General features: G+C 46.3%; 1 protein-coding gene across 2 annotated transcripts in view; it reads left to right on the top strand.

Annotated features, from left to right (window-relative positions):
- The first annotated feature begins 5,545 nt into the window (after positions 1–5,545).
- CLPB (ClpB homolog, mitochondrial AAA ATPase chaperonin) overlaps positions 5,546–11,013 on the top strand; it is a 130,093-nt gene continuing 124,625 nt past the window's right edge. Inside the window, exons 1-2 of one of the 2 annotated variants that reach the window (XM_012725572.1) lie at positions 5,546–6,080; positions 9,348–9,399. In XM_012725572.1, the coding sequence (XP_012581026.1) occupies positions 5,678–6,080; positions 9,348–9,399 (455 nt within the window). In that variant the 5' untranslated portion in view covers positions 5,546–5,677. The remainder of the gene's footprint in view (positions 6,081–9,347; positions 9,400–11,013) is intronic. The other variant, XM_012725571.1, reaches the window with a different exon arrangement.

Raw genomic sequence — 11,013 nt, 5'->3', positions numbered from 1 at the left:
GGTGAGAGGTTTTCACCAAAGACAGAGTGGGGAGCAGAACAGTTCTACGAAGTACACTGATGAGGGAAGCAGCGGGCGGGCCAGGAGAGGTCTGGCTCGCCATGTGGTCTCCTCTAGGGCAGGAGGCAGGCGGAAATCGAACTCATGCGGAAGTGGCTTTAGATTCTCAATGCTGTGCTTTAACCCGCTCCGCCACCAGGGAGGGCCTAATAATCTTGTTTTTAATAATTAACCATCTTGCACCCAAAATTTCATTTTTGTTTCTGGTTCCAGAGAACCAACCCATCCTTGGCCAGGAGACAGAGTAACTTGTCCCACCAGCCAAGCAAGACAGAGGTGAGATTGGGGGTAGAAGTTTAGGTGGCCAGGGTGAGGGGCCTGCCATGCAAATCTGTGGCCAGCGCTCACTGTCCTTATCAAAAATAAGTGCCTAGCATTTCATTTATTTGTCATTTTAAGATTGATTCTTCTATTGATTTTCTAGCAAAGTTAGGTTTGAAAATTATAAAATATCTCAGGTAAATGAAAGAGAAAGGGGGTTTGTATTGTGCCTGCCTAGTAAGTGAGGCCAGGGCCCTCTGAACCTGGAGAGGGGGTTGTGATGGTGGTCACCCCACCTTATCACAAAGAAGACTAGCCACGGAGTCCAGCACCTGGGGATTCCTCCTCCTGCAAGTTCTCCCTCCAGACTTGCTGTGCCTTTGGGTCAGCCCTGTGAGAACACACCCCAGCTCAGGATGGGTCATACTGACCCAGTGCTATCTTAACACGCTTTTTAGTTCTTCCCATAGCACACTTCAGGAAGTGTCTATTACAGGCAGACCTATTTTTTTCCTGTGAGCTGGGATTAGCAGTCTTGTCTTTGAGTTCAGACCAGCAGAGCCCAATTTTGCCATTTACCAGCTGGTTCAAGCACTTACCAGCACCGGTCAAATGACTTAACCTTTCTGATTTTGGTTTTCTTCTCTGTAAGATGGGGATGATATCTTCCTCATGGGATTGTTGTTGATGTTAAACAAGGTAACACACCATCAGCTCTAAAATGTGGCATCTGGCTTGCACAGGCAGAGGGCTATCTCACAGTTTTAATGCCAAGGCTCACCCAGCTGCATCTGAGCACCACCCTGGCTCCACCAAGCTGGGGGATGGAGATAGGCTCTGATGTGGGGGTCAGTCTCAACTATTAGCTTCATCTATCAAGATAACTAGTTCCTCTGAGAACTTCGTTATCACCCTGTGGACCCAAAGCCTTCCCCTACCTCCCCAGCACCAAGGCTATAGAAGACGAGCTCTTCTGAAGGAAGAAATGCAATGAAGGAAAGAATGGAAAGAGAAAGAGGGAAAAAGGGAGGGAGAGAAGGACCACCATTGAGTTGGTTAGGAGAAGCAGAGCATTAGCTTGGGGACCAGGAATAACTCACAGAGCAAAACCTTCATGGTGAGAAAGAGAAATTGCAGTGAAGTCAATTCTTCTTTTTTCTTTTTGAAGATTTATGTATTTATGCATACAAGAACTGGAGTACAAGCTAGAAGTGCAGTAGGTGAGAGGATTCACCAGAGACAGAATGAGGAGCAGAACTCCCCACTGTACTGAAATACACTGCTGAGGGGAGCAGCAGGTGGGTCAGGAGAGATCTGCCACACCATGTGGGTCACCTCCCTGGCCAGGAATTGAACTCATGTTGTAGTGTCTGCGGGTAGCTTCATAGTGCTGTGCATTAACTTGTTGTACCACCAGGGAGGACCAAAGTCAGTTTTTAATTCAAATTCCTGCTGCATTTGCACTTGCACTGAGCTCTCTGTTTAGGCATTATTTCCCATTCTTAAGCACCTTCTACTCTACATCTCAGCCACAGTGAACACTCCATTCCTTAAACCCATTCCTCAAACATGCTTTACAAAAAAGAAAAAGAAAAAAATTTCTATACAGTGTACTCTTTACAGTGAGCAGTGCTTCAAGTGCCCCACCCCACACTAGCTACCATTCCCCTTTCATCTGGCCAATTTTGGTTCATTCTGCAGAGCTCAGCTCAGATAATCCTTTAGGAAATCTTCCCTGACCACTCAGCCTGCTGTAGGCCCCAAGGGAAACAATATTAACCACTCTACAGTGCTGACGCTCCCCCTGGAAACAGGCTTGCCAGAGCTCTGTGCCTTCTTCCTGACTACAGGACTTCCAAGACCCGCAGCTCATACCTGCTCAATAAATGAGGCTGAGTTTTATTGAAACGCTGTAAGCTTTAAAGCATTGGACAAATGCACAGGGTGGCATTCAACAAATATTTAAGAGAGGTGAACAAAAAATGAATCCCAGAACCACTAAACAGGCCAGCTCTTGCCAGCACCAGGCAGATCTGAGAGTTTTGTGCAAGGACAGATAAGAGTCAGAAAAGCTCCTGCAAGAGAGGGATCCTGAAAAAGGGTTGCCATTAGGGTCCTCCCTGGTGGTGCAACAGGTTAAAATGAGCAGGGTTAAAGCACAGCACTGTGAAGCTGTCTGCAGCCACTGCAGCAAGATCCCCAGCCGGGGTGACCCATATGTTATGGCAGACCTCTCTTGTCTCGCCAACTGCTACCCTCAATATTACAGTAGATCTGCATGTTCTGCACCCCATTCTGTCTCTGGTGGATCCTCTTATCCCTTGCACTCTGGCCTATACCCCAGTTCTTGTGTGCATAGATAAATACTTAAAAAAAAAAAAAGAGGGGGGGTTGCCATTACATCTGAAAACAACTAGCAACAACAAATGTTGGCAAGGATGTGAAGAAAAAGGAACTCTCCTGCACTGCTGGTGGGAATGCAAACTAGTACAACCACTATGGAAAACTGGAGGTTTCTCAAACTGCTAAAAATGGAGCTTCCCTACGACCCAGCAATCCCATTCTTAGGTATCTACCCAAAAGACACAAAAACACTGATTCAAAAAGATACCTGCACCCCCATGTTTATTGCTGCTTTATTTGTAACTGGAAAGACATGGAAACAACCCAAATGCCCAAAAGTAGATGACTGGATTAAAAAGATGTGGTACATATACACAGTGGAATATTATTCAACAACAACAACAAAAAATAAATAAACACATGCCTTTTGCAGCAATATGGATGGAGCTGGAAAAGATCATGCTTAGTGAAATAAGCCAGAAAGAAAAGGAAAAATACCAGATGGTTTCACTCATAGCAGGAGTATAAAGTACCAGGGGAGAAAATAATAATAATGAACAACTATATACCAGAGACATTTTACGGGGGTGGACTGGGGAGTGGGATCAAAAACGGTGGGGGGAGGGAAGTGCACTGGTGATGGCACACTGGTGATTTGGTGATGGGAAGCCCACGGGAACTACAACTGAGATAGAAAAGGCACAAAATGATGTAAAACTAAACTATTATTTTTTTAAAGGGTTGCCATTAAGTGAGGATCACATCAGGGTTTCTATATCAGTATTGAGGTTTTGGGCCTAGGGGTGGTGTTGGTCATGCAGTTTCATAATTGGTGGTTTGGGACTTTCCTCCTAATATGCTTTTGATTCTTTGTCTCGAGTCTGTCCTCTGTTATGCCTTATGCGATGTTCTGGTATTTCCCTCCTCTTACACCTCCTCCAGATCCCTGCCCCTATATGCTTGTCAAGGTCTCCTGGGAATGGAATGGTGAAAATTCTGATTTTAATGATATCTAGAAGCTTTACCTAAAAAGGCCACAAGATGTCAGTATTTCCACCTGAAGTGGGGGAAAATGCAATCGTAAGAAAAGCAATCCCACTATCTGATGCCAGAAGACATCAGTGATTTATTGGTATAGAAATAATACAGATTGATTGGTTTAACAGAATAAGCAATATATGTATTGCCATTATATACAAAATCCACAGTGCTTACAAAGGAAAGCAAAGTCTTCCTCCCTCCCAACTTCTCTCCTTTATGTCCCTTCTAAGGACAACTATTTTTACCAGCCTTTCAGAAAAATCCTAACCATCTATATTTTTTTTCTCAAAGGATAGTAATGTTTGTATATAATTTGTGTTCTGTGCCTTTTTTTCTACTTAAAATACCACAAAGTGTTCCATACAAAAAGAGATTTTTAAAATAATATTAAAGATAATATTCTATTTAGCTGTATCTGAAAGTATTTAATCGTTATCCTCTTGATGAATATTTATGCTATTTCCAATTTCTTGCTATTACAAATATCCGAAAACAACATTCCCCACCCCTCCCCCTCACATTGGTTTGCATACTTATTAGTGTTTTAGAACTATAGGATTTTCCCCACCACAGTCCATTTTGCTTTCTCCCCCATCCTATCTCAATCTTCCTTCCCTTCCCCTCCCTCTCTGATGTCCCAGTTCTACTGTAATTTTTTTTACATAAATAATAGTTTATTTTTATACCATTTTGTGCATTTTTCCATCTCAGTTGTAATCCCCATGTGCCATCATTATAGTCCATCTACTGTAATCTTTTAAGGATTAACCTACCATACTTTAGATTCCCGTATTTTGATATTTCCTGCACTCAGTAATTTTCAGAGTGGAGAATCAAATCAACTCCTGGAGCAGGGGATACAATGAAACCTGCTATTTCTTGAAGACTGCTCTGAATCTGGGAGGGAGCTGATCTCCACATTATCTCATTTAGTACAAGTAATGGACTTGAAGTTAGATATTATCATCTTTGATAATAATGAAAATAACGGAGAAGGGAAGGAATTTGTCCAAGATCACACATGGAATAAATACAAGAGTCAAACTGAAACCCTGGTCTGCCTATACTCTAGAGTTCACATTCATTCCCTCACACTTACAAGGTGAAAGTTAGCTATTCACCAAATAAATATTTGTTGACTATCTCATTTGTTCATTTCTGGATAATAGTGATATAAAAGTGAAAGAAAATGGGGTGCATGGGGCTTACCATGTATTCAGTCTGGAAAAGAGGGGGATGAGATGGCAGGTATAAGTATTAATGGAGCATAGTGTTCAGTCAGAAGACTTGGGCATTATTTACTTACTCAGTTTCTAACATCACTTCACCACCATAGCTTCATTCCCCTATAGACAGGAATTAAAGCTATTGCCCAGCTATCATGGAATGAGATAACTCGTGTGAGACCCTTTTGAAAATAGCACAAGTGATAAAGTAAGACCAGAAGTCAGCTTTTTCACTGAAGAGAAGTCTGTGTAGGAAATTTCTATTTCACGCGCACTAGTCATCTTTTGAAAAACAGCCCCAGCCTGAAAAGTTAAGTTAGGGTAAAAGAAATAACCCTGGTTCATAACTGGTCTATGGTGAAGGTCCCTGTTTAATTTACACGATTCAGAAGTTGAGTCGCGCATTGTTACTAAATTTGAAAAGAAGCTCTGTGATTGGAACCTTTCCTCTGATCGACACGCCCCCACATCGGCATTTTCCACCTTGCCACGCCTCCCCGCCCGAACTCCATTTCCCAACATGCTCCGGGCTCCCGTAAGTCGGCAGTCATTGTGACGCAGTTCCATGGCATTCTGGGAGTGTAGTTTATCTGTTCTCCTGTTGGCAGGAAGATCTCTGGCTGTGGACTACCACTCCCTTGAGGTGCTGCGTCATTCACCTTCGCGGCGTCTTCGAACGCGCCGTGGCAGCCATGTTGGACGTGGCCGCCACAGGGGCCGGCACCAGGGGGTAGTCAGCTGTCAAGATGCTGGGGTCCCTGGTGTTGAGAAGAACAGCGCCGGCGCCGCGATTCCTCCTGCAGCTGCTTAGGTCCCCACCGCTCCGGAGCCACGGAGGTGCCTGTGACTGGAGTGTGACCTCCGGCGGCCGCGGGGAGCCGCAGTGGCTGAGGGCGGCCGTCGAGGGGTGCCCTGGAATTTCGTCCACCTTGCTCATCGGAGGAAGGGCAGCCACCGGGGGGCACCAAGGAGGACGCACCGAAACCCCGTGCCAAGCAGCCTCCACATGGGGACATCTTCCTAGCCCTGAAGAAACACTCCCGGGACATGACAGCTGGAACGGGGTCCCGAACAGGGCCGGAGTAGGCATGTGGGCCCTGGCCATGGCGCTGGTGGTTCACTGTTACAGCAAGAGCCCGTCCAACAAGGGTGATTATCGGGACAGTGTGGGTTCAAGGAAGGGAGAGGCGGGAGGAGTGTCCTGAATCGTATCTTTGGAGAGTGACAGTTGCTTATAGATGAAACCAGCTGAGCCTCAGTCCTCTTGAGGGACCCAGACATCATGTGGTCACGGAGACCGGTTGTTGCAGAGGGGAGCGCAGTGCCTCTGAGTTGTATCATTCCCCTTCAGAGGTAAACTTCCCTTCCTCCATATTACAATGAGAGCATTGGACTAATCCTTTTAAGTTAAAGCATGGTCCTTTTATGCTCCAAATTGCCTGATCCAGTTCCTCTTTTAAGAAGTCTCTAGGAAACCACAACCTGTTTAAAGAGCAACCACTAAGTGGATTAGAGGTTCCCCCCCTCCCCTCCTCAGGACTCCTGAAAAAGGAAAGAGACTTGGTTTCAAAGTAACTTTGCCATGTCTCTCCCCCTCCCCACACTTCATTTTCCCTGCTTACAAGGTGAAGGGTGACTTCTCTTAAGGGTACTCTTACAGTTTTGTTATTGTGACTTTTCTTGGAGCTCAGGGGTCTGGGCCTCCTTATCTCCCCGGGGTTTGGTCTCCAGTGTGAGCTGATTCTTCCATATGGGACAGTTGGCAGGATAAGGAAGACAAGGAATTGGACATTTAAAGACGATAGCATCTATAGGGTCTGGCTGACCCAGATTGACATTGGATGTATGGAGTTGAACAGAAACAGGGAGAGTAGGCAGAAAGCTTGACTTCTGACCTGAGTCCAGCCACTCCGTTATTGCTCAATGGGGAAGACCAAGGCATGTTGTTTGTAGATTGTGTGCATCCTCTGCTCTGAGATTTGGAGCAGGAGGTTCTACTGCCTTGACATTGATTTGTTTATTCAACAGGATATGTCAGCTGTAAAGGCAGTGCCATGGATTGGGAGTAAGAACCCCTGGGATCTTGGGGTCTTTCCGTTCTACCTCTAGCTCCCACAGTAACTTTGGACTCTTGCTCCTGCTCAGGGTCCTATTTCTTTGTAAACACAATGAGAATTTTGAGATAGAGACTCTAAAGGTTCTTCACATTTGGGCATGCCATTCTGTAACTTTCAGTGTTTTTTTTAATATCCTCTGTGTGCTAGGCAGCAAATTCCCAACAGATCATGAAATCAGTTAAGAGGACAGTGTAGGCAGTTAGGCCTGTGGTCTGGTGAGTAATCTGTGTTGTTAGGAAGACCCCCCCCGGCCAATAGGGTTAGGAAAGCCTTCCTGAAGATTGAAGACCTAAAGGTTGGAAAATTTGAACTCGAGTTCTGAAAGATGAGATAAAGATGAAAAGGAAAGTGATCACTTCCTTTTCATTGAAAGAAGGAAATGCATTATATCTCTCTTCAGGATGAAACAAGCACCTTTTACAAATATATTGAAGTCTTTTGTCTACCATAGTGACTGAAACCTGATAGGTATTCAGTAAAGGGGTTTTGAGTTGTACTGAATTCTATGCAGAGGTTTGTGTGCAGAGAGAATGAGACTAGGAGTTATACGTCAGCATGGTATATGCAGGGGCTAGCAGAGTGGCCAGCTGGTTGGAGGATGGGAGTCTTTGGAATGAGTTGAGAACGAATGGGGTTGGAGCCTAGAAATCAGGCAGGAGGATTTAGAATTTTTGAAATTTCTCCTGTAGGGAGAGGAAAGCCACGGAAAGTTAACGAGCAGGGAATTTCCTGAGGCCAGTATGTTTGGATGGACTGGAGGGGAGTTACTGAAATCTCACCTTAGAGGTTCTTGGAACCTCCAGACTGGACTTTGGGATATGAATCCCAGCAAGGAGACAGTGTCCAAAAGCATTATCCAGTCCAGCCCTTCTGACTTACTAGTTATCCTTGTTCCTTTACTTGGAGTTGTGAGCAAGGCCCTCAGTGCCTTGTAGCTGAGATTGCCCTCTCAGAATCTGCAGAACCTGGTTCTAACCTCAGCTTATTCTTTTCTTCCTCTGTGACCTTGTAGTCAAGTGAGGGAAAAGTGCATACAGTGATGTCTGAGGAAGGTTTCTTCTCCTTCTAGCTAGTAGCTGCCTGAGAATGACTGGGTGTGTAGTTAGCAATCAGGGAAGATAACCAGAAAGTCTTCCCCCTGGAATCTAGTTAGGAGGTAGGATGAAGATATGAATGTTCGAACCACAGAACTGTTTGCACAGGCATCTCATCCCTACCATGCATATAAGGAAACTGAGGCTCGGGAAGCTAGGTGAGCAAGTAACACAGCAGGTAAGTGGCAGATTTGGGACTGGAGTCAAGCTCTGTATTCCAGCTGTTTTCACCCCGCTCCAGTGCCACCTCTCATGTTTCAGTGGCTGAGACATGGACTGGGCTGGGTCTCAGTCTCTGTAGTGCCCATCCCAAAAGCAGGTTTTGGTATGAATCTTCCCAGGGCCCACAGTGGAACTCAGAAGCAAACATTTGAGTTTTTCTGTGTCTTGCAGTTTTTCTTTATGGCCACAAGGTGGTGTCAACAGCCTGCAAGCTGTCTAGCCAGGCCAGGCTTAGCACTGCTTTTCTACTGGACCTGGTGACTCCTAAGGAATCTGAGCTCTGCTTTGGGTCTTCCTTTGCTGGGTGTGGCACTAGAGAGTTTGCAGATTTTTCTTCATTCCTTCTCCACAGCATTCTTTGGAAGCAGGCCAGGCAGAGATTATTGCCTCTGCTTTATAGTCAAGGAAGAGTTAGGGTTGAGAGGAAAAGGGGCTGCTGCCTCACATGGGGAGTGGTTGACAGTGTGTTGGAGCCAGATTCCCTCCACTCAGTGGGCCCACATCCCTGCCTGCTGTTCCACAACATGCCCCTCCTACTGAGAGTATAACGTGCCATCAAGATTCAAAGCTGGACTGAGAAACTAGAGTAGGGGAGAAAGTGGAGCGGGGTAAGGGGATGCTTAATGGCACCAACCATGGTCACATAAAAACCATGGTCACCAACATAAAAAGTTGGTGAAGAGTGAAGGAATTCACACATTGAACATTTACCACAGGCACATGTGGTGATAGTGCTTTTCCTGGATGAAAGGAGTTGAGAGTTTGGGCTCTATAATAGAAAGATATGGAAGGGAAGTTATTAATGCTGGAGGCCATGTGGGAAGAGGATGAATAACTTTCTCTTTGAATGTCTTGGCATCATTTCCCTTGTTAAAGATGTGTTTCTGAAGCATTTCTACTTCTCCTGTCTTAACTGGGCCCTCCATGCAGCCCTGAGGGGTAAGACCTGGCCAGGGTCTGACCAGTGCCCCCTCTCTCTTTAGATGCAGCCCTGATGGAAGCTGCTCGCGCCAACAATGTCCAAGAAGTCAGAAGGTGAGTGGACTCAGGAGGGGCTGAGCGGGATGAACCCCTTCCTCTGGTGATGGCTGCCTTGGAGGGAATCCTCACAAAGCCAGGAATTGAATCCTCCGACTTCAGTCACGGAGTCACCTGGGCTTCCTTTGCTCAGGTCAGCCTGTAGATACCTTAGGGTAGAGAGTCAACCCCATGTCTCTCTTTTTTTTTTTTTTTTTTGCCCCAAACCCGGGTCTTTCTGCTATCTTGTTCTTCTCAAGGCATGAACCCATCCTGTGAGAATCCCCTCCACATCCCATGGGTTCTTCATTGAATCTTACAATTTGTTCTTGTTTCTCTGTGGTACTGGCCATGTGTTATTACTTATTGCCTGCATGGGGTACAGGTGGGCCTCTGGCAAGGCTTATGGTGTTGGAAGGGAGCTGAGCTGAAAGAAACCTTTGCTGCTGGCTCCTGGCACCTGGCAGACCTGCCTGCTGGGCTGCAGTGCGCATGCTGGGCCCCTCCCCAGGGCTGGGTGCTTCTCCCACTCCCCACTGGCATGTTGGATTGGAGGCTTGTTCTAATAGGTGGGGGGCAGGACTCAGCGTGGGCTTAGCCTAGTTTCAGAGGCAGCGCAGAGTCCATATCCAGGGGTCAGCATAAACACCAGTATGGAGCTGGTGGCTAGTGAGAGGTTTTATAGTTGGAGAAACTAGTGCGTCCCGCTGGGTCTGATCTTAGCTTTCTTATCTCTTTGTGTAGAGCTAGGTGGCCATAGGACACCCCCCCCCCCCTTGCTTTCCTGGCACTGTCTCCACAGTTTAGACAGGGAGTCAGGTATTGACTGTTCCCACACCCAGTGCCACACACCCTTGGAGCTCTTCCCCTCTCCAGCTGCCTGAAATGTGTTGCAAGGCAACTACAGCCCCCACCAAGACTTACTGCTTTGATTCCCTTTCCTATCTGCAGCATTATTATTGATTCTCAAGGGTGCTTTTGAGTATTAATGTTCACGGCTTAGTTTTTAATAAACCACTTTTGGAAGTATGGGCTGGGAGTTGTTTCGTAGCCAAATAAATATGATGGAGCAATAGTTTAATAAACATGCGATGATGCATCTTAAAAACCAAGCACAGATGTCAGCTTGTTGTTATAAGAGCCATTCATAACTGCAGCCTGCATATGGCATCTTCATTCCTCCAGAAACATGAGCCTCTTTTCTGTTGCCGTGTGAGGGAGTAAGGAGGCAGGAACTGGCTGGGCGCCACTCTGTTCAGGCCTCCGCTGACCTTGGACGCTCCTGTTGGTAACTGCTTAGGTGGCCAGGCTGCCTCTCTGGCAGCACAATGGAGGCAGCCAGGGTTAGCAGCAAGGCTGTGAATCCACTTTTCCAGGACCCAGAGGAGACTGTTTTACTCTAGACTGCAAATGTTGATTAATTTTTAAAAAAGATTTATTTGTTTATCCATACAAAACTGGGGTACAGGCCAGAGGTGCAGGGGTGGTGAGAGGATTCACCAGAGATAGAGTGGGGAGCAGAACAGGCTGACTGATGAAGTACACTGCTGAGGGGAGCAGCGGGCAGGTCAGGAGAGGTCTGCCGTGGCATGTGAGTCACCTCCAGGGCTGGGATCGAACTTGCACTGAAAT

This window comes from Condylura cristata, unplaced genomic scaffold (assembly GCF_000260355.1).
Source record: "Condylura cristata isolate star-nosed mole 26May11 unplaced genomic scaffold, ConCri1.0 scaffold00015, whole genome shotgun sequence".
Classification (NCBI taxonomy): Eukaryota; Metazoa; Chordata; class Mammalia; order Eulipotyphla; family Talpidae; genus Condylura; species Condylura cristata.
The sequence above is the reverse complement of the archived record's forward strand: the minus strand, read 5'-3'. Positions and strand labels throughout refer to the sequence as shown.